At 38.3% G+C, this 26884-nt stretch overlaps 1 protein-coding gene across 3 annotated transcripts in view; it reads right to left on the bottom strand.

Moving 5' to 3' along the window:
* Nucleotides 1–1452: 1452 nt before the first annotated feature.
* The window catches only part of LOC109001692 (callose synthase 3-like), a 43841-nt gene continuing 18409 nt past the window's right edge, over nucleotides 1453–26884 (bottom strand). For all 3 annotated transcript variants that reach the window (XM_035685069.1, XM_018979076.2, XM_035685070.1), the window contains 28 exons: nucleotides 26355–26689; nucleotides 26123–26175; nucleotides 25978–26038; nucleotides 25685–25766; nucleotides 25553–25602; nucleotides 25362–25448; nucleotides 23997–24131; nucleotides 23807–23901; nucleotides 23547–23631; nucleotides 23314–23474; nucleotides 22931–23054; nucleotides 22736–22836; nucleotides 22521–22650; nucleotides 22289–22440; nucleotides 20921–21030; nucleotides 20491–20616; nucleotides 20330–20398; nucleotides 20032–20218; nucleotides 19802–19955; nucleotides 7107–7226; nucleotides 6900–7018; nucleotides 6686–6769; nucleotides 4887–4999; nucleotides 4560–4789; nucleotides 3669–4466; nucleotides 3500–3550; nucleotides 2827–3012; nucleotides 1453–1985 (listed from right to left, as the gene is read on the bottom strand). In XM_035685069.1, the coding sequence (XP_035540962.1) occupies nucleotides 1737–1985; nucleotides 2827–3012; nucleotides 3500–3550; nucleotides 3669–4466; nucleotides 4560–4789; nucleotides 4887–4999; nucleotides 6686–6769; nucleotides 6900–7018; nucleotides 7107–7226; nucleotides 19802–19955; nucleotides 20032–20218; nucleotides 20330–20398; nucleotides 20491–20616; nucleotides 20921–21030; nucleotides 22289–22440; nucleotides 22521–22650; nucleotides 22736–22836; nucleotides 22931–23054; nucleotides 23314–23474; nucleotides 23547–23631; nucleotides 23807–23901; nucleotides 23997–24131; nucleotides 25362–25448; nucleotides 25553–25602; nucleotides 25685–25766; nucleotides 25978–26038; nucleotides 26123–26175; nucleotides 26355–26689 (4247 nt within the window). In that variant the 3' untranslated portion in view covers nucleotides 1453–1736. The remainder of the gene's footprint in view (nucleotides 1986–2826; nucleotides 3013–3499; nucleotides 3551–3668; nucleotides 4467–4559; nucleotides 4790–4886; nucleotides 5000–6685; nucleotides 6770–6899; nucleotides 7019–7106; nucleotides 7227–19801; nucleotides 19956–20031; nucleotides 20219–20329; nucleotides 20399–20490; nucleotides 20617–20920; nucleotides 21031–22288; nucleotides 22441–22520; nucleotides 22651–22735; nucleotides 22837–22930; nucleotides 23055–23313; nucleotides 23475–23546; nucleotides 23632–23806; nucleotides 23902–23996; nucleotides 24132–25361; nucleotides 25449–25552; nucleotides 25603–25684; nucleotides 25767–25977; nucleotides 26039–26122; nucleotides 26176–26354; nucleotides 26690–26884) is intronic.

Below are 26884 nucleotides of genomic sequence, written 5' to 3'. Positions count from 1 at the left end.
TTCCATTGCTCCACAAACCAGAAATACTAAAAAAATGTTGCAATTTTTATGTAATCAAACCTTTAAATTTTTAAAATTTAAGAGTTGGGAGATGATTGAGTGGCTTCACAAGAACAAAGCCTAGATAGATGATAGAATATGACACTTAATAGATGTCCAACATGTTTTTGAATGTAAACTAGTCACTAAAGGGTAAAATAAACATGGTTGTTTCTTTGTTTCCTCAATACTTTCTCTTTTCTTTTTTCCCATGAAAAAATCCTTAAATATTAATTATTTTATTTGCACTTTTATCCTTTGGGTAAGGATTTTGTGAGATTGGGCCACAATGTTGGTCCAAGAAACTTGGTGAAGAAGAATGAAATAGACTTCTAAATTGAGTCAATTGACCCACAAGAAGTTAGGAACATATAGAGATTGCTCTCCCATAGTATTTCCATCTCCAAACTCCCTCTCAACGTTTTCTGCCTAAACAGAAGTAAGGCATTAGTAGAGCAAGTATGATCTCCAAACTCACTCTGAACGTTTTCTGCCTAAACAGAACTTTCTTTTGCATATCCTACCCATTACAGCTCTTATTTTCCTGATTATTACAATACAAGCAAATCCAATTTAGAAGAGAATTTGGCTAGATGGAGATTATACAAATCTGGAGATAATATCAATCTAGGAGATGATGGTTTTATAGTTGTGTCATTCAAAACGGAAGAGATAATAACAAATCCTAAAAAAAATCTATTATTTTGTTAGAATCTTTGCGAGAAACTCCAAAATAGATGCTTCTTGCCAATAATATGTGCACAAAGGTTACACTTGAATTTATTATTATTATTTTTTTATGCAACTTGCATGATATTAATAGAAAACTGTATACAATGAGTTTTGGAAACTAGAAATTAATAAAATACATCATTGTTGGGAGGATCCTTCCCACTATGGAATTGCAGCAGTGATGGGGGGATTTGGATGAGAAGAATATTACCAAAGGCTTGCGTTGTTGCTGGCCCCTTTGCTAAGTTATGTGCCCATCGATTTTTTATAAACACTTGATTAATCTTAGTAGGATGCAGTCTTGTCATTAATTTTGTCAAAAATTATGTAAGACAGGTTCAGATTAGAATGCAAAAATCAAAATTATTGAAGATTCCATTTTATATGTGATTCCACTCATGAACTTGAATACTATTCATCATCATTTTAACTACCAACATTTTATCACTGAGCCTGAGGCATCAACTATTAATAAATAAGTGAAAAATAACAAACAATTTTCTAATAATTTGATTCTACATATCAAGAGATGATAGGATAATAGTTAAGATGATGAACACTTCTAATACATTTTACCACCAATGTATTACTAAGGTGACCAGGAGACATGTAATCAAAACCACAAAATTCGTTTTTCTCTATTCACATTAATGAATTGGGGAAAAGAATGTAAGGCTGGCACACAATTGGATAAGAAAAATAAGAATGTGGTATTTTTGTTTTTTTTTCATTTTTACTCAAGAAATCGTTCAAACAAGAATCCAAAGATCATATCAGCTGAATGCCTTTGGATGAGACTCAGGGAAGAGGTGCAGGGCTTTACTATAATGGAATAAAGAAAGTTCCAGTAATGCAGCCCAATTACTTCCATAATCAAAACAGCTAATGAAAAATATAAACATTTGCACGCCATATCAAGGGAGATCGAGGAAAAAGCATTAACAATGGTCTTGATGTCAGTAAGATTACTCCTTGTTCCGTGATGCACGATCCTTCCCGTGGCCGCCAAGAATACGAGAAATCTGTAGTCCTCTGCTAAATGCTTGGTTAAAGAGCATACGGGTTTGGAATTCAGAAACAAAGGGAAACCAGGCCAGGAATGCAACTGGAGAGAACAGAAGCAAACCCATAACAATCTCATAACCACGAGCAAGCGTCCTAACTGATCCCCAAAACCCAGCTCGCCGAACAAGAGGCTTGCAAGCTTGCGCAATCTGGTGCAATTAAGGAGAAAAAACAAAACATGTAAATTTGGTCTTTCAAAATTATCGGATCATCATGAGTTAGAGAAATTGCAGCACCCAATTAGCACAAATCTTTTGCTGGTGGAGGCTACAATGTATACTAGGTTTATTTTTTGGATATTGAAGAACCCAGATTTCAAGTTTGAGACATGCAATAACACTTGTTTTTCTTTTTTGAAAAATTTTATCTGCAGGCTGGTGTGGAGGACACTCTCCGCACTGACTTAAGCATTCCCAATGGGTTATGTAAAATCTATATTTTTGTAAAATTTGAAGGAAATGGCTCAATATAGTCCATCCAATGGATTATGTATTTTATAACTAATATCCAGTTTGCTACAGTACCATCTCTATATCTATGAAACATTATTCAGACTTGTATAAACATTTAATTCATTTCTCTCTCTACTTTTTTTATTCTTTATTCATTTCTTTATTTACCTTCTACTTTTTACTTTATTTGAAATGAATAAAATATATTAAAAAGTATAATATTTAAATGATATAAAGAAAAAATAGATAAGCTAATGTATGATATATTGTAAAAGTCAGTATGTAAAATAGAAAAGTGGGTTTTAGTGATGTATTTTAAAAGATAAGATGAATAATCCATTGTAAGGGACTTTTTTTTTTTAAATTTTTTTTGTCACAATAGTGGAGGGGGAACGAACCCCGGCTCTCAAAGTTGAGAACAGGGTTTGGTGCTCCGTGCTAGCATGATCAAAAGCCACCGGCATGCAATACACTTGCTTACTCAAACAAAATATAACTGCAAAATGAAGTACAGGTGAGAACAGAAACATTAGCATACCAGAAGCAGCCCCCAACCAGTTGGCATGAAGGCAAGAATGCAAACGATGATGTCTTGTAATGTCAGATGTGGGAGGGCAATCAAAGTGACTAGAATAGAGACAAAAGTCAGGAATATCATTCCTTTGATTAGCCGGAACACAAGTTGGAAACTTGCACTGAACTTTCGCCGCCCAACTGAGACAGTCTGCCGAAAGAAAAAAAATACGTCAAAACTTTTCAAGAAGCAGCAATTCACATAAAAACCTCTTCAAACATGCAACGGAACTTTAAAAAATAAAAAGCTTACAAAGAGTAATGCTGAAGTATATTATGTTGGACTGTGCAATTAAAAAACAACGAAAAGAATGTCCAATGGTCTGCATTGGGCAGCCAATCTTTACATATTTTTTTGTCCACAAAATCAATTACTTGCCAACACTTCATAAAAGATTGGATTTATGTATGTGTGTCTTCACTTGCTAAATTCTCTCACCAATAATCAGTTCAAATAAATTTAAGTTCTTACTTAACGCACTCCTGAAATGCAATAAAACAAAATCCCAGTGCTAGCCTTTGATCAGATTGCTAAAGCATAAATGAAAGAAAATGGATTGCTGCTCAGAGGAAGCAATCTTCATGCTGGGCACCATGGAACATGTGATAGGTAAATATATGAAAAACCTTACACTAACCTTCATTACAAACAATATAAGAATGATCACCAGCCAAGATAATCCATAGACCTGTGACCCAGCAAAAAGAATATATGATTTTGCTACTAATATTTATTCTTTTGATAAGAAATTTTGACATTAATATTTCACCAGAAACAAAATTAAAAACAAGGAACAAGATCCTTACCAGAAAACTTTGTGTTTTTTTTGCAATTGTCAAATGATACACAAGCCCATACTGATAGATAAAGAATCGCAGAGCTAACAATATCTCTGCTACGATACCACGCATTCCAGAATGATGAAGATGCTCTTGTTCTTCTTCCCACCATGATTCCCAACTTTTTTCTGGTGGCACACCTATGCCGCCTCGGTTGCTGATCCACTTATTCCAATCAGTCCAATCATCCACAATCTTTTGCCACTCAAAACCAGAAGGGTTGAACAGAAAGGGAGCAAAAAGCCAGGTGCCCACCATAAACCATAAAGATATAGTGATCAAGACATATGCAACAGCACTTCTATAAGTATGACCAAATATTTGGTACACAAGAAGCAAGATCAGGAGCTCCATACCCTTGACAAAATGACTACGGGAGTAGAGTCTATAGTTGTCAGCAAACTTGGCATGGAACACCACAAACCCTCGACCAGTAGGCCTATACTTTGAACCCCCATGAAGTAATGTCCTTCCATAGTAATGGGTTTTTGTTCCAAGAGAAAATGTGAAAAATACAGGGGCCAGTTGTAATTGCATCAATATGAACTCACTCAATGCAGTTCGAAAACCCCTTTCCAAACCAATTTCCATCAACATGGGCAAGGCCATCAAAAATCCAATTTGAACAAAAGATTGAGAAGCAAGAGCCACTTCAAGAGGTTTATTGACTCGAATTGCTGGTTGAGTAATCAGACCTTCTTCAAGCCCACTGAGGACAAGATAAAGGCGGCCATAAAGGAACACATATACTGTGAGCACAGTGATCTGCCAGAAGAAAATGAGAGAATGATCAGTCTATGGCTACATACATAATATTTCAAAATATGGAAATAGTAGCTAGTTAAATTATGTACATACAAGAGTACTGAAGTAGAAACCAACTGTGGTGAAATAAGCTGATAACATTCGGAAAAAGTCAAAACGGTGTCCAAGGCGGTACATATCCCTACTCAATGTCTGCTCTCCATTGCCATTAGCTATCTTTGCCTCAAACATAGAGATCTGGTAGAGGCCCACATCCCTCCCCTTCCCAACTTGTATGTACTCATGATGGGTAATATTGCCTTCACGAAGGGTAGAATTGAAACCTGTGCGTGGAGCCATAATAAAAATTACCGGATAAAGCCAGCATGATGCACAAAGGCAAACAAAAATAAGGGTGTGAAAACTTCTATATCAGCATACCAGCAAAAATGTCTTCACTCAAGTTAATAACCTTGGATGCTTTACTGACACCCCCTCTAGTAAGGTGAAAGATCCTATCAAACACATCGGGATGACCATAGTGGAATCGGACCCTAGATATACAAAACAATGAGAATTAGTTTATGATATCTCTAAGACATAAGATTATGTAAAGAAACAGCTGAAAGACATATCTAAGGTAGGCAGGTGGGCAGGCACCCCTGGCATGGTTTTCAATTTCGTACCGTACCGGCCGGTAGGCAGAAATTTTCCGTACCAGCCGCTGGGCCGGTATAGGTCCTCAATACGTTTCGTACCGGCCCAAATACCGGCTGTACCAAACATTGACCCCCGGTCCCCAAAAAATAAACAAATTAAAGCATCCGCCTTTACTATCCAAAAACCTAACATAATCATATTTTCTTGAAAGTTTAAAAATAGATGTTTGGGTTTCTATTAAAATTCAACCTAACCCTAAATATTATAAATATTTGATTATATTTTCTAAAATATTTGGAAGTTTGTCCCTAAAAAATTTTTAAGATAAAAAAAGCTATATATATATATATATATATAAACTCATAGCTATTCCTCAAGCCCCCTTCAACTTTTCCTTGTTCTCTTCTATCTTCTATTTTCTGCATATGACTTCTATCCATTTCCCCTCGAGTTCCCTTTAGCATTCTTCCTTTTTGATATAAGTAGCATTTTTCCTTGTTAATGCTAAACATATCAGGTTTTTTGGGGGGTTAAAGAGAAAAAACCCTTATCTATTAACTGTGGCCTTTTATTCTATACGTGTGCTTTATATATCCTAAATTGATGAGTATATGGATAACACTTTTTGTTCTCAAATTATGAAATAATATATGAAAAATATTTAATTATTATAATACTAGTTTGAGCCCCCAAAAATAAATTTCTGGATCTGCGACAGAAGCATGCAAAGTGCACTTGTAGACTAGATGGACGAAAAACAAAACTGACTGTATTTCTTTTCCGAGTTCCATGCATCAACATAACCAATCTCGTGATCATCTACTCGCAATATTTAGTCAGAAAAAAGCGCCCCAAGGATGCTTTATTCTGAGCAGTTGCAAAACTATGTATTCCAAACACTTGCTAAAAATCATATGCCGCAAGAACACAACTAACACTTAGTGATGATAAATGTCCAGTTTAACATCAGTGCCTGTTTGCAAGGGTCTATCCAGTTCCTAGAGCGGTAGGAACATTTTATGGCTGAGTAAACCATTTAAGTGGTAAGGTTGAATCTTTAGCAGCAATAAATCAACCAGAACCCCCTGGGCCTTCCATCCCAAAATGAATTATTTTCTTTCACAAAAAGGCATTTGATACAGCTCAATCAATAAGTTTAACATTATTTACTAATTTCCCTTGCATGCATTTTCATAAAATGTCAACTGCATTTCATAAGAGATATTAAAAATGAAAAAAAATTGACATTTGAGCATTATCCATGAACCCTCAATCTCAACTGAATTTCTACCGTGATGATTTGCTGGCTGTCATTAAAACTGCCTGCATGCCATACCCCCATATGTTCATAGAAATTTCTTTTTTTCCTTTTTCATCACTTAAAACTGGAGATAGAATATTAACCAAAGGTGCTCTACAGAATTTACATATAAAGCAATGCAACCCCAAAAAAAAAAGAAAAAAAGTAGCCCATTAGATTTACATTCCAAACTGTCATCAATCAGCTGGAATAGAGTTTTCACCCTGTTTTTTCACTTCTACTTTTTTATGGGACTAGGAACAAGACAATGATAACTTACTTCAGAGGGTTGGCCAACAGTCTTTGCCCAATTGTCACAAAACTGGTTTCCTGATTTGACATGAACCAAGCAAGAGAAGAAACACTACACGAAATTGAAATATAATGGTTAGCAAAACATTAATACTGTGTTTTTTTGATCGGTAACATTAATATCATTACATTGATTGCAATGAAAAACAGAATGTATCAAATAACAAAATTCAGGTGCCTACCTTCCAGTAAATATATGTTCCCTAAGCCCAAGGATTGTAGGGTACCTCACACCATCGTGCTTTTTAAGAAATTCTTGAAGCAAATTTCTCATTTTTAATGCTTCTTCCATGTAGTTATCCTAGAAATATAGACATTTTAACCAACAGAAATATGCCAATAAAGATAAATATGATGTCTACTTAGATTTGACAATCGTCAGTCATCACCTGGTTCATGTCTATTGTCTGCAAGCCTTCACCCCGTGTAAATATAATCGCATGATTCTGATTTTCGGGCTTTCCCTCACCTAAGAAAGGTGGTCCTGGAAGTTTTATTCTATAAATTTCCTGTTCGGACATTGAGACAATAAAATACAATATATTATGAGGTTGTGAACTGATCAGGAGCAATCTTCTTTTTTTTTTGGGGGGGGGGGGTTGTAGATATACACACACACAACTAGAAACTGCAAATTTAAACAAGCAAATAAAAACCCCAAATTAAATAGAGGAAAAGAAGATCATGAAATTCAAAAAAAAAAATTTTTTTCCGGAAAAAAGAAATTTGTTAAAATCACGTAATTAGGCATAGCTCAAGTACATAGGGAGTATACAAGAGAAAACACCTAATTACAAGCTAAGAACTAGAGAAAGCAACAAAGAAATCTTGAAAAAAAGGTCCCATCCAATATAGCCGATGCCCAAAGTAATAACATATGGAAGAAAAAATCTCTAACCCCTCCCAATGAGCGTTCTCTATCCTCAAAACAACGGCCGTTTCTCTCAAGCCAAATACACCACATAAGACATAGAAGAACCATCTTCCAAACGACAGCAATTTGGTGATTATCTTGAATTCCTCTCCAGCAAGCCAGAAGATCCACCACCCTCCTAGGCGTCTCCCAAGCAAGACCAATCCTACTAAAACTCTTGCTCCATAGAATCTTTGCCACTTCGCAATTAGAAGTCTGTGATCCACAGATTCTCCATTCCTTTTGCACATCCTCTATCTCCATAATGTTTACTGTTCATTGTGGTATCTCCATATACACTATCCCGGAAGCTAGCCAAACCAAAAAAAGCAACCTTGAGAGGCATTTTGCTCCTCCAAATGCACTTCCTTGGAAAATCATGAGGGGATTGATACGACATAGCCTTATATAGTAACTGACCAAAAATTGTTACTCCCGGGATAAATTTGTCACCGATAAATATATGGCAGTAAATATGTATATATGTATAGGAGACCATTTTGTTAGACACTAGGCTGCTGTAGATTGTTTCCTTACTTAGATTTTTTTTTTTAAAAGAAAAGAGACGAAGGTCACCTGTTCATGAGTGACACCTTTCCAAATTTTATTAATAAAAACCCTCACTTATGGTGGAGGAATACCATGGAAACAAGAGCAAACCACAAAAAAACTCATCCCTCATCCACGAATATATGGAATCCCCAACAAATCAAGACACACAATCCCCCTAAGTCTCCCTCGTACCAAGTCCTCACCTAAAAAATCACTCTCTCCATCGATCCTTCTTTAGCCAAAAAATCTGCAGCCATATTAGCCTCTTTAAAAATATGCCGAGACCGAACATTTAGCACATGAACAAGAGATTGGATTTCCTCCCAAAAATCCCAAAGAAACCAATATTTGCATATCCCGGAAGCTAGCCATCCCAACACCACATTTGAATCAGATTCCACCAATACGTTTCTCAAACCAATTGAATGACACAACCGAAGTCCATCAAGAAGGGCTTGACACTCCGCAATATTGTTTGTCGCTTGGCCATAAAAATGAGCAAACCCCGCTATTACCTTTCCCCTATCATCCCGAATAATACCCCCTCCAGATCTATCTGGATTACCACAAGAACCACCATCTACATTAAGTTTCATACATCCCACCTCCGACGGAACCCACATTATAAATTTTGGAACTCTATCATGTGTCGGAAGGATTGGGCAATTAAGCTCCTGCAGTATTAAAGACTCATTCACTGCCCCCTTTTTAAAACTTCGCAACCCCTTTGAAATATCCCTTAAGTTCAACTTTACCAATCTCACAACCACCTTGCAATCAAAATTTACACCCTCCATACGCGAAGCACATCTCGCCCTCCAAAGAGCCCAAGAAATAATAATAGGTAACACACCATGGACCTAACCAACCTGTGAGGATAATGCAGCTCGCCTCCACCAAATATTCATCATCCCCTCCCAAGTTATCTGTCGTGGCAACCGAATATCACAAATCAAAGCAAAATAATTCCATATTTTTTCCGACCCTCCCCCTTGCACAGGACGTGATCCAACGATTCCTCCTTCGGTTCTGTACAACACCCGCATTTTGACACCAGCGGGATACCCAGATTCCTGATAGCCTCATCCACAGGTAACGCCTTGAGTTTTGCCCTCCACCAGCAACAAACCATTCTCTTAGGAACTTCAACCTGCTATAGCCATCGATGCCAGGAGCACAAAGGGCCTCTTCTTCGCACCAACTGCCATGCAGACTTAGTAGAAAAATTACCATCAACCGATGGCTCCCACACACATAGATCCTTACCTTCTTTCAATCTGATTCCTGAGATGATGATTTGTTGTACCAGCTGTTCTGGAACCAGCTCCCTCAACTTCTCAATATCCCATCCAGTATCCGAACAAAGATGATGAAGTTGTAAACCTGGATCTCCAATCACCAATCCGTTATCTGCCAAACTCCCAGTCCCTCGCCAATTATCAAACCAGAAGTTAGCATGTCCTTCACAAATAATCCATATGGAATTCTTCAATACCAATGGCATTACTCACATAATCCCCTTCTAGAAACGAGATCCTTTCCCCAGATTCATAATCGAAAAAATATGTTTATCCCCCACATATTTGGCCGAGAAAAAATTCGCCCATAACGAACCCCCTTGGAGAATTTTCCAAGCAAACTTCATAAGCAAGGAAGTCTGCACTTCGGATAAGTCCTGAATCCCAAGCCCCCCTTCTTCTATTGGCAAACAAATCTCCCTCCACGAAATCCACTTTCTTTTTTTATTCTCAACCGCTGAACCCCATAAAAAATTAGAAAAAATCCCTTTCAAAGAAGACAAAACCCCTTTGGGCAAATTCAAAACTGAAAGCATATGAATCGGCAAGCTACCCAACACATGCTTAATTAAAACAATTTTCCCACTAAAGGAGAGCAGCTTCCCTTTCCAACCCGCTAATTTTTTCTGAACCTTAGCAAGCAAAGGATCAAACATCCTAATTCTTATTCTCCCCACATGTAAAGGAATCCCCAGATAAGTACACGACCAACCCCATTCCTCAAATCCCGAAAGCCTCTTAATATCCATTCTTCTACTTACCGGAATATTAGACGAGAAAAATACAGAAGATTTATGGGCACTAACCTTCTGACCCGACATAGTTTCATAAGAATGAATTACCTCCGAGGTCCTTCGGATCGGATTGAGGCTTTTCCTTCATTCGAAAAAATCAATAAATCATCCGTATAGAGTAAATGACTAATTATGGATCCCCCACAAGAATTAAAAGGCTTGATTTTTCCCAAGTTAACCTCTCTATTTAACATGCGCGAGAGAACTTCCTCTGACAAAATAAACAAATACGAAGATAGCATATCACCTTGACGAAGACCCCGTGAGTTCTTGAAAAAACCCCTAGAGCACCCATTCAACATAACTGAAAAATACGGTGAAGAAATACAATTGAAAATCATGCTCCTCCATTTATCCTAGAAACCCAACCTCTTCAGAACCTCCAATAAAAACCGCCAATTCACCCTATCATATGTTTTAGCCATATCAATTTTTAAAACAACACTTCCTCCTCTATTTTTCCGATTCATCCCTTGTACCAACTCCTGAGCAATCGAAATATTATCAAAAATACTTCTCCCCCTAATAAACGCCGATTGCTCCTGAGAAATAATTTTTTCCAGCAACGACGCCATACGTAAAACCATCACCTTTGACAATATTTTATAAATCACCGAACACAGACTAATCGGACGAAATTGCTCGAAACCCACGAGGTTATCTACCTTCGGAATGAGCACCAGATTTGTTACCCCAAAATACGTTGATAAAGGCTGACCCTCAAAGAAACCCATGGCCACCTCCAGAATATCCATATTCACTATATCCCAAGCAAGCACAAAAAAACTTGCCGGAAACCCATCTGGACCCTGGCTACCATGCGAAGGGATAGACCAAAGAGCTACTTTTACCTCTTCCATAGATGGCTTTGCAATTAAAGCTTCATTTTCCATTCCTGAAATCACCGGCTCCAGCAGGGAAAGGGCTTCTTCATTAAAACTCACCTCCTCAGTCGCAAGTAAATCCTGAAAAAAAGATACAGCACCGTTATGGACCTCTTCAGTAGACGCCAAAATCTGTCTACTCTCCAGCCACATTTTCTCCACCTTAATATTCTTCTTCTTCGTACGCATCATAGCATGAAAAAAAGCTGTATTAGAATCTCCCTCCATTAACCATTTAACTCAAGATTTTTGACAACCCAAGATCTCCTCTATGCAACCATTGTAAATGTTGTTGCTTACAATTTAATAGTTTGGCTTTAGTCTGGGAAGAAAAATCAGCCACTACCGCCTGCTCTAACTCCACTATACGAGTTTCCAACGCTTTTAATTCCACCTCAACTCTTCCGAACACTTCAATATTCCATTTCCTCAATGCACCTTTTACTGCCTTTAATTTTTTACTGAAACGCACAATCAGACAGCCAACAATTTCTCTATCCCACACCTCCTTGACCAAGGGAAGAAACCCCTCATGCGTACCCCACATACGCTAAAAATGAAACGGCCTTGCAACCGCTCTTTGTTCACAACTTAACGACACCAACATAAGCGCATGATCGGAAGATCTCGGAAGATATTCTACTCGAGTCGCCCCCCATAAATTTAGAAAGGCCATATTCACCAAGACTCTATCTAACCTCGCCCAAATCCGCCTTCTTCCTAGACGCCCTTTACACCACAACAAACTATTGCCAACATACGGTAACTCCAGCAGACCACAATGTTGAATACATTCATTAAATTCAGCTTTAGCACGCGGGGCCTGCATAATCCCACCAACTTTCTCATCATCCCTCCGAATAATATTAAAATCTCCCCCAATGAACCAAGGATAGCTCCCCGGGTCTTGAATCCCCAAAATCTCCCAAAGCTCTAATCGTTTATTACGGAAACAACTTCCATACACAAATGTTGCAAGCACTCTCAAATTACCATGGCAAAACCAACCACTAATAGCCTGATCCGACATTGAGACCACATCAAACTCGAGATCCTCCTCCCAAAAAAGCCAAAATTTTCCCCCAACCTCAGCATTATTCACATAGTTCATCAACTTCATCCATCTCGCCCAAGGACAACATTTATTGTCACTAAGAAAAGGTTCTAAAAGAGCCACCACAGACGGCTGATTTTTATTTAGTAAACGCCGAAGCCTACTCTTCGACGAAATAATCCCCCTAATGTTCCACGTTAATATGTTCAACATTAATGAATGAATTGTTTTGAGCGAGTACGTTGCTCCAACACCACGATAGATTTTTCCTTCCTCACCCCTCGAAGTTTCTTCAATGGAACGTGCATATCCGGATCAGAGTCAAAACACTTCACTGCTAACTCATTCAATTCCTCCTCTGGGTCTACATCTGACCTTGCTTCTCCATGTAAAAACAACTCCTCTTCTCTACTCCCTTCCTCCCTTATGAGACTCCTATTAGCCATCCCTCCCAACTCAAATTCTAAAGCCTCATCAATAAGTTTAAGAGAGCTTCTAGGAGACAACCCTAAAACCGCCCTAGGCCTATCTCCCCCCTCAACCTCCACTTCTGTTAACTCAAACCAGGACGCCCTCCTTGTTGGCTCATCATCAGACAAAACCGACCCCCCCTCCACATTCTGCAATGTAATCTCCTCCACATTTCCGTTAGCAATTAAATCCACTCCACTTGATTCCTTACAATCCCATTGACTTTTTGACCGAACCTGACCAGCCGCATAAATAAACAGCACCTCCTGCAACCCAGAATTCACCTCTTTCCGCTTCATAATAGCATCCATAATTTCTTTACACCGTGCTTCATTAAAACCAGACACTACTTTCACATCTTGTTTTACCTTTAATTTCTCCTGCTCCTTCGAGTGCCCCCCTTTCCACACCTTCTTTGTCTTCTCCAATTTCCCCACTCCAAGTTTTGCATTTCCCCCTCTGTTTTGATTGCCCTCTTTCCGTTTACATTGATGCACCAAATGCCCTTGCTTCCAGCAATGTAAACAGAAGGCAAGAATTGTTTCAAACACCACTTCTTGATAATGGCTACTTTCCACCCCTGGAGGCCCCAACCAAAACGAATGACGTAACGGTTTCGACACATCAACCTTAACACAAATGCGCGCTGCTTCTGGCCGTGTCACACACGCTGTTGCATTATCCCGTTTCAAGAATCGGCCAAACCCACCACCAATACTCCTCAAGATTGATTTGTGGAAAAAATTCAGGGGTAACCCTGGCAAAGCAATCCAAATCGGAACCCAAGGCAAGTCCTCCTCCTCCACAAACTCGGGCGTCCAGTGAGAAATTTTGTAAGGAACCCTTGCTAGTTCCGCATTCCCTCAAGCCATCACGATAATAAAATCTTCTTCATTAGAAATCCTAACCAGCACATTCTGCGGATTCCGTAACTGCCCCACCACAGGGATAGATTGCAACCCTTAGCGGCTCCAGATGAAGCCAAGCACATGGTCCAGCGATGGCCTTCTCTGCAAGAATTTAAGAACCATAGAGAACCTGAATCGCTCCTCCGTTTGATTAATTTCATTCTTAGAGAATAGAAAGAACATCTCCCCCTTAGAGAAACGAGGCTCCCGAAACGGTATCTCAACCTCAGGCAATACTTGAGGTCTCACGACGACCACATCTACAAAAGCAGGGGACGAAGTAGACGACCCAACAAACTTTGGAAAGACATTCTGCGTTACGGGGTGGCTAGAACCACCCAAGTTACCCAGCCCTGTCGTCCCAGACGACAGGCCCGGCGCCACGCCAATGGTTAAGACGATCAGCAAACCCTAATCGCCTAATCACCCCTCCATGTCTTATTTACATATTATTTGTAGGCTGTAATTAAGGGGATTCTGGGCTTATTAATAAGAAGGAAACTCTCGATTGAGAGGCATTCAAACCAATTTGACATGGTACCAGAGCCCTCACTCTAAAATTTAAGGGGTATTTTTTTTCTCGTTGTCGACAATTTCTGGTCCTGGGCCAATGTTTTTTGGTGTTGCCTACAGCTTCTGTTCTTGGTGGTTGGCACTTTCTGGTGATCTTGGGCTATCGACGACTCTTGGTTTTGAGCAGTTTCTGTTCTGTTGTAGTCATGTCAGGAGAAAACTCAATAATTTAATTTAATGGCAAGAAATATGCAAGTTGAGAATTTCAGTTCAGGATGTTTGTGAAAGGGAAGGAACTATGGGGTCATTTGGATGGGTCTTCTACGGCTCCTACTGATCTCAAAGAATTTAGTTCATGGTCCAGTAAGGATGCCAAGATTGTTTCCTGGCTATTAAGTTCTGTTGAACCACATATGGTCAACAATCTTCATTTGTTTACTAAAGCTAAGGAGATGCGAGATTATTTCGGGCGAGTCTATTATCAAGACAATACTGCCTAGAAGTTTCAAGTAGAGTTAGAAATTGCCAACTACAGACAATGTAATCTTTCTATTGAACAATTCTATGCTGGATTTCTTAATCTGTGGAGTGAATATTCTGGGATAGTTCATTCTAAAGTTCCCAAGGAAGCCTTAGAAGCACTGCAAGTTGTCCATGTTGAGAGTCAAAGAGACCAATTCTATGAAGCTAAGACCAGAATTTGAGACTGCGAGAGCTGGTTTGATAAACTGTAATCCTGTTCCTTCCTTCGATGTGTGCTTGGGGGAACTATTACTAGAAGAGCAGTGTCTTGCCACTCAACTTGGCCTAACTCAAGAAACTGTGACTACTAAAATGGTTAACGTGGCATATGCTACTCAAGGGAAAGGAAGATCCAAGACACAAATACAGTGCTACAGTTGCAAGGAATTTGGGCACATTACAAAGCATTGCACCAGAAAATTCTGCAATTATTGCAAGAAGGAAGGACATATCATTAAAGACTGTCGCGTGCGACCTCAGAATCGACAAGGTCAAGCATTTCACACTGCTGTCCAGTTGAATTTAGCTGCTGTCCCCTCTGTTCCTGCTCCAGGGCAGCAACCTACAGCTGGTTCTTCATCTACTCTTACACTCAAGATGGTCCAACAGATGATTGTCTATGCTTTCTTTGCTTTTGGCCTTCAAGGTAAAGGAAATCTACTCACCTCTCCTTGGTTGTTGACTCTGCGGCTTACAATCATATGACTGGAAATTACCGATGCTTTACATGATGTTTGTAAGTATAAAGGTGACCAGCACATTCAACTAGCCAATGGTAGTACCCTTCCTATAATTGCAATTGGAAATCTGGGGTCTTCTTTCAATAATATATTTGTGTCACAGAATTATCTACGAATTTAATTTATGTTGGACAACTGGTAGCTAATAATTGTGAAATTCACTTTGATTGTAATGGTTGTTGTGTGCAGGATCAAGCGTCGGGGAAAGTGATTGCGAAGGGGCCTAAAGTGGGACGTTTATTTCCTCTTCAGTTTTCTATTTCCAGTTTTGATTCCTTTGCTTGTATTGTTGTTGCTAATAATAGTAATGTTTGGCATAAGAAATTGGGATATCCCAATTCTACTATTTTGACTCATCTTATGAAACACGGTTATTTGGGGAATAAAGATTCAGTTTCTAATGTCTTCTGATTGTAGTTCTAGTAAACTTGGTAAAAGCAACTACAACACCATCTCAAGACTACCTTTCATATGAAAGATCTTGGCCCACTTCAATATTTTCTTGGTCTCGAGGTGCATTTTTGTCCCAATGGTATGTTTTTGCATCAGTACAAGTATACCCAAGAGATTCTCACCTTGGCTAATCTTTAGTCTGGAAACTTAGTACTTACACCTCTGGAGGTCAATTTGAAGCTTTGTCAGGAGGAGGGTGAACTATTATCTGATCCATCTCTGTATCAGCAGCTAGTAGGGAGTTTGAATTATTTGACAATTACTGACCAAATATTTCATTTGTTGTACAGCAGGTCAGTCAGTTTATGTAGGTTCCTCGTCACTCTCATTTAGTAGCAGTACGAAGGATTTTTCGATATCTCAAGGGTACATCTGGTAGAGGGTTATTATTTTCTACTGGGAACTCCGTATAGTTAATGGATTATAGTGATGCTGATTGGGCCGATTGTGTGGATACCCGCCGTTCAATTACTGGTTGGTGCATGTTCCTTGGTGATGCTCTTATTTCTTGGAAGAGTAAGAAGCAGGATCGAGTCTCGAAGTCCTCTACCGAATTTGAATAACGTGCTATGTCATCAGCATGTTTGGAGATTGTGTGGCTTCGGGGTTTGTTGGGTGAACTTGCTATCCCGCAACTTACTCCTCCTCTTCATGCTGATAACACAAGTGCTATTCAGATTGCTGCCAATCCGGTATTTCATGAGCGCACCAAACACATTGAAGTAGATTGTCATTCCATTCGTGAAGCACTTGATCAACATGTTATTACACTTCCTCACATTTCCACCGAACACCAAACTACTTATGTGTTTACCAAGGCTCTGTCTCGTCATCGCCATCTGTTCATGACTAACAAATTGATGCTTCTTGATCGACCAACATCAATTTGAGGGGGAATATCACCGATATATATATATATATATATGGCAGTAAATATGTATATATGTATAGGATACCATTTTGTTAGACACTAGGTTGCTGTACATTGTTTCCTTTCTTTGATTGTTACCTTATTTACATATTATTTGTAGGTTGTAATTAAGGGAATTCTGGGCTTATTAATAAGAAGGAAACTCTCGATTGAGAGGCATTCAAACCAATTTGACAGAATTCAAAGCAACCTATCCTCTCCCCACCACGCTCCATATTCAAGGCATACAACATGCTAAAACAATTCGAGATGTCACCCACCTCCCAATCATGAAGCTCTAATAAACCTCACATTCCACTGTAAAAAGCCATTGGATTTGTCTATATATTCTGCCAAAGAAGCTCCCTAATTGAATGCAATCCTAAAAAGAGAAGAAAAAAGCATTCTTTAGGGCAATGTCCCCACACCAAATATCATGCCAAAATCAAATCCGAGATCCCTCACCCACCACAAATCTGAAATTACTAATAAAATCCCCCCATCAACTCCAAATAGATTTCCACTCTCACACCATACACACCTCTTACTTCATTTGAACACCACCCTCCCCAACATGAAGTTCAAGATATATTTAACTGCATAGAAATCAAGCGACCGGTTGCTCAAGATTTCATCCCATTGCACTTCGGTATGTTACAAACACTAGCACAAGCATGTAAGAAAACCATTCATTCATCTATACTGCTATTACTACCCATTGCTAGTTTTCATAACTTTTGCTCCCACACATTGAACATGTGATGAGAGAGAGAGAGAGAGAGAGAGAGAGAGAGCAAATGGAATAAAGGTCTCCTGACATAGACCACACAAACTTTTGAGGAAACCCAAATGTGTACCGTTAATGAAACAGTGAATCACACAATAGAATTTCAAAATGCTAGCCACTCACACCACTTTGCCCCAAGACCACATCTCCTCAACAAGTACAACAAAAATCCCAATCGACATGCTCGTAAGTTTTCTCTAAATCCAACTTATGCAACAAACTTGATATCCTTGAATGATTTTGGTTGTCTTGACATTCATCGGCAATCAGGATCAGCTTTGAAATCTGTCTCCCCTTGACGAATGCATTTGGGCCCTAGATATCACCTTCTTTGACAAGAGTAATGTGTAAGAAGCGTGGGGAGTCCATCAACCATTTGTTGCTTCATTGTGAAGTAGCTAGGGTCTTAGGGATCATGATCTTCCACCTTGGAATTGAATGCGAGATGCCCCAAGGGTGGTGGGGTCAATGGCGGCTAGGGGAGTTTAACCGGGAGGTAACTTGAGTAGTTGTGTTGAAGATGGCTCATTTGTCCTTAAAGCAGAAGACTTTTCCATTCTTTTATAAGTAATAAATATTTATTGATAGGCGCAAAAGACGCAAATCAAGTGGAGTATTTTTCCTTATGATGGCTGATTGTCTTCCATAACTTTGAAGACTATGAGTGAACATAGCCAGAGTTAGAAACTTCTATGCTTAAATCTAAGTACGAGAGGACTACTGCCCACAACAATACACACTTTACTTCTTTTGTAGACCTTCTGAATTCTTATTCCTCTTTCCTTAAACTAGTTGTTATCATATCTATGCCCCCAGTGTACTTGGGTTATGCCCTACCACTCTTTCCTAAAATGTGGTACGATTGTTTAAAATGATAGCCTAGTTTTTTTTTTATAAGAAATTTTATTGAATCAATGAAACTAGGCCATGCCCATGTACACAAGAAGTATACAAAATGAGACACCTAATTACATTCTAGAAAACTGAAAAGTAGAAAAAAACTCATGAACACTCCTGCCCTTTAGTACAATAGCATCAACCCACTATAAAAGAGAGAATACATATAAATTCCAGATTTCCCCCACTGCACACTCCTTATTGTTGAAACACCTATCATTCCTTTCCGTCCATAAACACCACATTAAGCACAAAGGTATCATCCGCCACATTGCTGCCAATTGAGAGCCATTAAGATGCCTATTCCAGCATGCTAATAGATCCGCCACACACTTAGGCATAACCCAACACAACCCAGATCTACTAAAAATACCAGCCCATAACTCTCTAGCCACATCACAATGTAAGAATAAATGATCAATCGATTCCCCATTCCTCTTACACATGAAGCACCACTCCACATTCCACAACCACCATACCACACTTCCGTAGATTATCCACTGTCAAGATCTTCCCAAGCGCAGTTGTCCATGTAATAGACGGCATGGGAACCCTCCATATGCTCTTCCATGGAAAGGAGTTAGGCTGTTGTTCTGTCAAAACCCTGTAAAACGATTTAACAGTAAACTTTTTGCTCCCCCGTATGTTTCCACAGCATGCAATCACTCCCATTAGCTCCCAACTTCACTGAATACAAGTAGCTGAAAAATCCTTCAAGCTCATCAAGTTCCCAATCCTAGGCATTTCTAGTAAGAGTAACATTCCAAAGTACAGTCCCATTTACACGAGACAGCACCTCAGAAACTGCTGCCAGCTGGTTTCCAGCCAGGCTGTAAACGACTGAAAAATCCGTGTAAAGAGGCCTCTCGCCACACCATACATCGAACCAAAAAGGGGTTCTTGCTCCCTGACCCACCTTGAACTTGAGATGTTTTTAAAAAATGTGCCACCCCTTTCAATTAATTTCCATAAGCTAACACTATAAGATCCCCTACCCTCCTTAGAGCACCATCCCCCCCACACACATCCATTCTTCCAATCAATAACCTCTCTCCACAACGAGTTTCCTTCCATTTGATATCTCCACAACTACTTTCCTAATAGTGCCTTATTAAAGATACTCAAATTCGCACCCCCAAGCGACCATTCACAAGTGGACAGCTCACGCTTTGCCAACTCACAAGATGAAATTTGTTCTCCTCCCCCATGGCTTATGTCCTCACTTAATAATCAGCTAGGTTCAATATTCATTTTCCAATCAGTAAACATATCCTCAACAAGAGTTTAGCAAGTGTCGCTCAGAAATAAGGCATACTATTTATGGATAATGGCAATTCTAGATGGCATGATTATAAGATGACTCCTAAATATGAGTAATGAGCTTTTACCTGGTCCAAATTCTGTGCAGGATTTGAAGATTCAGACTTTGGCAAAGCAGCCTTCACTAGACAAGAATAATAAATCTTTTCATTTATTTTCTTGGATTTATCATTGCTGGGTTTCTCTACCTCATCAATGTATGCTACACGAAGTGATGGATATCTGCCAAATAGAAATATAATCATCAGTTGAAAGTAATGAAGATGAGACGTTCATATCATTGAGTTTGGACAAATACGTTGTCATGAGCCTCAAGATGTCCCGTGCACGAGGATCGCCAGATCGCTTGTGAATCCCATATTGCTGGCACGATATCACATAAGTGAACTTCATATCAGCCACAGCTTGGCATTGTGCCCATAACCTTTCCCCATTTGCTTGGTCCTCTAAATTTAATTCTATGGCTTTATAGCCTTTCATTGAATCTGAACAATCACAATAATCAAATACAAAAAGAACAATCCTTAAGACATAGATAATTTATTAGTAGAAAATTTATCTCTTCCTAGAATAAAACTATAATAAGGAATAGATACCTTCATCTTTGGCCATATCAAGCAAAGCCTGAAGCTCCAAAGCTTTCCGGTAGTACATCATACCTCTTGCTAGCATTAGTAAAAATATTTTTAGCCAAAAGATAAATGTGAGAGAGAGAGAGAGAGAGAGAGAGAGAGAGAGAGAGAGAGAGAGAGAGTACCAGTTCTAGTCAAAGTTTGGCCCCTATATGATGCCCAGAGGCGAAGTTCTTCCTCTAAATCATCAGATCCTTTAAGTTCTTCTTCACTAGAGCATTTCACTCGTTCAAGAAAGTTGGTCCATTCATCTACATATTCATACTTGCCTAGTTATTATGAACCCCCACTAAATGCTAGAGACAGAAATAGAATGAAAGTTTAACATCTCATATGTTTAATGCAAGTGATTTTTTTTTTTATAAGTAAAAATTTATTAATGCCAATAGGCTTAGCCAAGTAAACTGGTTGTATACAAGAGAAAACACCTAGTTGAGGTGCAAAGAAAAGATAAACCCATCTAGGAAAATGAACCTAACAAAGCCCTAGCCCAAGCCCAAGTACACTAGTTGTATACATGAAAAAGATAATGCAAGTAATTGGAGCATAATGAACCTGGAAAAATCTTTTGCAAGTAAAATAGGATTGAAACACCATCTTCATTTGGCACGTCCAGCTCACGCAAGGAGAAAAGAACATCTTCAGTGTAGTATGGAGTTAACACCCTAGAGGTAAAATTATTACATTAAAAACATACACAGAACAAAATTAACCACTACAATTGTATGAATGGTATTCAACTAATCTGTATATGATCTTAGATCACTATATCTTGATAATGTATATGTTCAGTTCCCAAAGCAACTTTTAGGAAAAGTTCAGGTCTAGAATAACTTGACATGTACATATGGTCCACCACTAAATTTTGTGCTTTTCAACTGCGTTCTTAAGTTGCATGAATGATTTCTCTTGGTACCCCGTCAACGCTGGTACAAGTCAACATGGAAACAGCAACAGAACATCAGATTCTCATCTTCTCCATGGATATCACCTCATTATGGTATATAGAGAACTAGACTTACTGAGTGTACCATTGTAGCCAACATGGCAAGGAAGAGCTACAATCCCACACAAACTACAGGGCAAAACATTCAACAATGGCAAAAAATTAAGGGAAAAACTGTATATCATAGGACACAACATTTAAATGAGAAAATAAATAATAAGCTAGTATACATTTTAGAACTTCCAAGTGTTAGGATTCTGAAATGTGGAGCCAATAACCCAACAAAAGAAAACTCTATCACAAGCTTTTTCTTGAGAGAATTTTTTTTGATAAGTAAACGGTTATATTATATTAATACAGATAGGCTTAAGTACACAGGGGGGCTTTTACTTGAGAGAATTGACATGAGACTTCTGTTATTGTGCTTCATCTAGTTATGCATTGAAAAATTAGCAAATGATACACTGATAATGGTAAAACTACAGTATGTTTTCTTAGTAACTTGTGAACTCATTGCATCACCATTATGCCAAGCACCACACTCCAATATGCTGGCCACCGTTTTCTTTTCTTTTTTGCCCCTGGGCAGAAATATGCGAGTCACAAAAAATGTACCTTTGGGTCAAGTAAATCCCTGCTGTTAGAAAACCCAATCTAGTTCCTACCATGGACACGGTACTGGTAAGAGATGAATTTAATTGACAGGAACGCGAGAAACTATGCTAACAAACTACTTTATAAACTGTAAAAAAATGTAATTAACAGTGGATAGAAAGGGACAAATAACTGGATCTGTGCCAACCAATCTGCTTAATAAAATATAAAGAAAAGGTGATTCAAAGAGGATTGGAAGAGCAAATTGCAAGCTGACAAGAATGCAAGAAAGGGTCAGTCCACCTTAGTTTGAAATATAAAGAATTGTCAGCAGGATCAATGCATCATGCAAAAGCCACTACTAAAATTACTAAGGAGCTTACGAGAAGGAGAGCATATTGCGAACTTTGGGTGCGGAAGGCATATCCATAAACAATGAATTTGAGAAGAAGGATATACGCCTTCTTGCTTCTAAGTTGGACGGTACATCCATGGCAGATTCCTTCGTAGTAAGCAGTAAATAGAGCCGTTTGATCTGAAAATAACATATAGTACAGAAGTTGTTTATTGAATATCCAAGTTCTCATTTACAACGTATTGGTAACAATGACAAACCTTCTCGGTCCAAGCCTCTGTTACTTCAACTGGAAAATTGATGGCACCAGAAGAAGCAAATAACTGATATGGATGATTAAGGGGGTCCTTCCCCTCATGCCCAGATGCACCATGGCTTGAATCTTCCAAACTATCCAAGAAACATTGAAAATACTAAGTTTATATAATGAGAATGTAGATGTATTTGAGGAGGAAATTATATCAAGATGCACCACCTGGATGTGCGATCCTCCGGCATTATGTCTCTGGTCACAACTTCCAGCATGTCCAGGAAAAGCAAAACAACTTTATTGCTGTCCTCCTTCTTATTATCCAACTGCAAAAAACAGACTGATTTGGTCAGAGCTCCTCATCAAACCCTAAAACTGTTGACTAAAGAAATCATTATTCAAAACTGTCTTGAATATTACCAAAAATTTCATAAGCTTAACGAAGTAGTCATAAAGGCTTGGAAGAGCACTCATCTTGAATTCGCGTACTAGTGTAGAACCACGAATATGTTCGTCAACTTCACCAAATAGAAATTCGATGACCCTGAAAACCCCCATCAAGAGAATAACAAGAGTGATTTTTTTTTTCTTTTTTGATAAGTAATATTATATATAAGTAAAATAAAATTTGTTAAAACAAGTAAATATACATAGCCCCAAGTACTCAGGAAGTATAACAAGAATGGTTTAGGATCAGAATTGTATCCAAGGTTAATTTCTTTTAACAGCAGTAATAGGATAGTAGAGGAAACTGAATTCCTCCTTGTTGATTACCATTTTCCTTACATTTTGGAGAAACTTACTTTTTTTCACTCTCCCCTTGAACCAAGAAGGTAATAATGCTCCTAAATGTCGCAAAGCATTCACGAACAGCGCAGGACATGTAATTGTCATTGTCAATTCTCTTCTGCAGCTCTCGATCCTTGCCTTTGCTATCCTTAGCCATATCCAGTGCAATGGGAATCTAGAGCAGATACATGATAACTATTTAAATATGAAAGATTTGGAAACTTTCAAAAGAAAGGTTTAAACAAACCTTGCTAGCAAGTAAAAATGGAGGCCATTGTATGAGGTCTAGTTTATGGTCAGCCCAATAAGGAACAAGCAAAAGATCCATTTCCCTGAAAATTATATAATTTCAGCTTACTACATAGTGAACTAGAGCAAAGAGCACACATGTCCAAGACAAAGAAAATGCTATCAAAGAAACAATATCTTTTTTATAAGTGAAGAAACGTATCTTTTGACAAGAACTAGATCAAGAACATATATTTTACAGCAAAGCACTCAGATTACCGGTAACTTATGAGATCTTCCTCCCTAAAACTAGTGATTATCTTGTTCCACAACTGTGCAAATCTTGCTGCCTCTTTCCCCTTGTTTGGTGGGATCTGAGTTAACAGCCAGATATGTAAAACTCAAGGCAAGGGCAATGTTTTTGAAGTTACATGAGGTCAGAGATTATAAGAAAACAGGAAGAGTTAACCTCATCAAAGTTACGAGACAATGTGGACTTTAATCCTTTCTTTTTTGGTTCAGTCTTCTCCTCTGGAATCAAACAGGCATTGAAAGCACCAGGCAATGATAGAAAACGAGATCGAAGCATTCCTAGTGTTCGAATCTGGAACCAATTAAAGCAGTCATTAAAACAGCAAGAGAACACTCAGATGCTGGGAAATTGATGTCTTTTAATGGTCTAGAAGGTTTTCATGTTAAAGGAAAGACATGATAATGATTAATTTAATTGGCTACAATAAAAAATGGAACAAGAAAATTTTATGTAAATATCTTTCCATGCATAGATATCAGAAACACATGGGGAAATTAAAAAAGAAAGAAAAGTTTCATCTTCAATAAGTAGCATGCAGCATCTAATGTGCAACAAACAAGAATCTAATGTCCCGGTGTAACTGGGCTAACCTAGTTCACATCAATAAAATTCTTATTTACTGATTAGAGAAAAAAAAGAAGAATCTAACACCAGCAAACACAGTCATGGTTATTTGCGCAATTGTAATGTACGTAGTGATAACATTTGAAAGGTCAACTCCACTGACAAAAGAATTGGTGTACATGATTAAAGAACATAGCAAGAGCTCAGATAATGGCAACTGATGCACTTTCAAACAAAAAAATCCCGCCTGCTAGCAGTGGGCATATCGTGACACATTTTGATGCAGCAAACAAATCACTTTACAAACACATTCAACTCACACATTCCAATTCAAGCAAAACTATGAGATTAAGCAACTCACACATTCCAGTTTTTTTGATGATGTGGAACCTTGGACCCACCTCTATGGAGTAAACCCACCAGAACCATGTATCAAAAATCCAAGGGAACTCCTAGAGTGGAATCAATCCTAGGATGCCTCAGTCTACCGCTCATCCCAAACCTACCCATTGAACACTAGGCTGCATCCTGATGGGTAACCGAGATGTAGCAGCTTCAACCTTATTTCATGATAGAGAAACAAATAATAGTATTTTTAAGGCTTTAAAATCTTCAGTTCCCGGTGAAACTAATTGGAGAAAGTTTTAAGAAACAGATCCTTCTTTCACAACTACCATCCACGTAGTCAAAGAAGGAAAGACTTGTATACTCTAGGTAGTTATCATAATACAACCTTGCTGACGATGCCCAACACATCGATTGAAAAAAATTATAAGAAATTGAAGATTTTATTAATAAACACGAAAGGATCATCCCAAGCACAGAGGCAGTATGCAATTGAAAAACAATTAATAATTTCAACTAGGAAAGGCAACCAAAAGAAAAAAGAAAATCGGAATAATTAAAATAGAAGCTATTTCAAGGACTTTAAGTTAAGAAAAGAAATGGTCCACTAACCTCACCAAGGCGACGAAATGCACCATAAACACCTCCAAATAATGTAGAGAAGATGGCATACCAAATTTGGGTATCCATAAAATAGACCTAAAGCATATAGGTGTACCAGATGTTATATCATGTTTGTTGAGAGAGAGAGGGAGGGAGGGAGGGAGGGAGGGAGCAGACAACAAATAAGGCGTAATCCTTACAAGAATAATTGGAGCCCAGAGTGCAATCACAACACCAATATTGTTCTTTGCTGCAAAGCAAATGCGCAGATCATAAACCTTTCTCTATAAAACAAATATTTCAAATATGAGGCAACTATTCATAAGATTTACCACGGGGAAAAAACTCATGCCACTGGTAATTACTTATTTTAACATCCATTATAGCTTTTGTTGGACCCACTAGTGGCTTTATCTGTAAGAAAACATGGAACATCAGAACAAGAATGATAATCAGCCTATTAATAAACAACTGGATGACTTCACAGCTTTGTTACTTCCTCAATCTATTGTCCTTTCGATCTTTGTGACGGTTGCTAGGGCATTCTTTATATGATATTTAGATTAAATTGATTACTAATGGTACATAAAGCAACTACAGTTACTATGATGTGTAAAAGAATTACCTCTATATAGTAGCTAAATGCCAACTTTGTCACTATAAGAAGAACCCAGAACATTGTGTACCTGCAAGTTTTGGATAAGAGATATCATTATTGTGAATCACGACATTATTTCTAGGATTTCAACCCTTGAGCACTAGAATTTTACTTGAAAAGAGAAAATGTGCTCTCATGCATTCCCCTCCCAACATAAAGCCGAGGCTGCAAATTTGTAAGGCATACATAAAAATGAATCATCATGTATAGAAGTAGATAAACACAAAGTTGAAGATATTTTTGTAACAGTGTAGGTACCTACAATATAAGGCGTGATCATACAAAAAAGTTAGATAAGTGAAAAAATAGAAGGAAATAAAATATAGGAAGATAATGCTGCACACCTGCGACCACCACATCATGAGCATCACAATCTTATAATTTGACCTCTCAAGACATCGACGAATGAAGGGGAAAAGAAACAATATCGCAGCCAGCATATTTGGAGACAAATAGATAACAACAGCCAATATAAACAAGGATGGTGAACTTGAACTATTTCCGAACCAACTTTTGATGGTCTGAGCAAATCCAGGAGGATTCTCCCAAGTATAAGCATAAGTAACTGGAAGAACTATCACCCAAGCAGCAGCTGAAACCACTTTCAAGATGTATCTTAGCTTAGCATGGAATGACATACTCTGGTGTGCTTTCCAACTAAGAATTACATCAAGGACAGCTTCACAAGTCAAAAGAGAATTCATCAAGTGACAATTTCAGAAGTATACAATGAACAGAGGCATTTAAGAAAATAATAATGTTCTAGTCACTGGCTGCGGAAAAAAAAAGGGATTTGTTTCGGGATATCTTTCGGCGCCTCAATATTTATTTGTCAACAGTTTAGCTACCAACTCAATATCCATGGGTAAAACGA

The sequence above is a fragment of the Juglans regia genome, chromosome 14 (assembly GCF_001411555.2).
Source record: "Juglans regia cultivar Chandler chromosome 14, Walnut 2.0, whole genome shotgun sequence".
Lineage (NCBI taxonomy): Eukaryota > Viridiplantae > Streptophyta > Magnoliopsida > Fagales > Juglandaceae > Juglans > Juglans regia.
The sequence above is the reverse complement of the archived record's forward strand: the minus strand, read 5'-3'. Positions and strand labels throughout refer to the sequence as shown.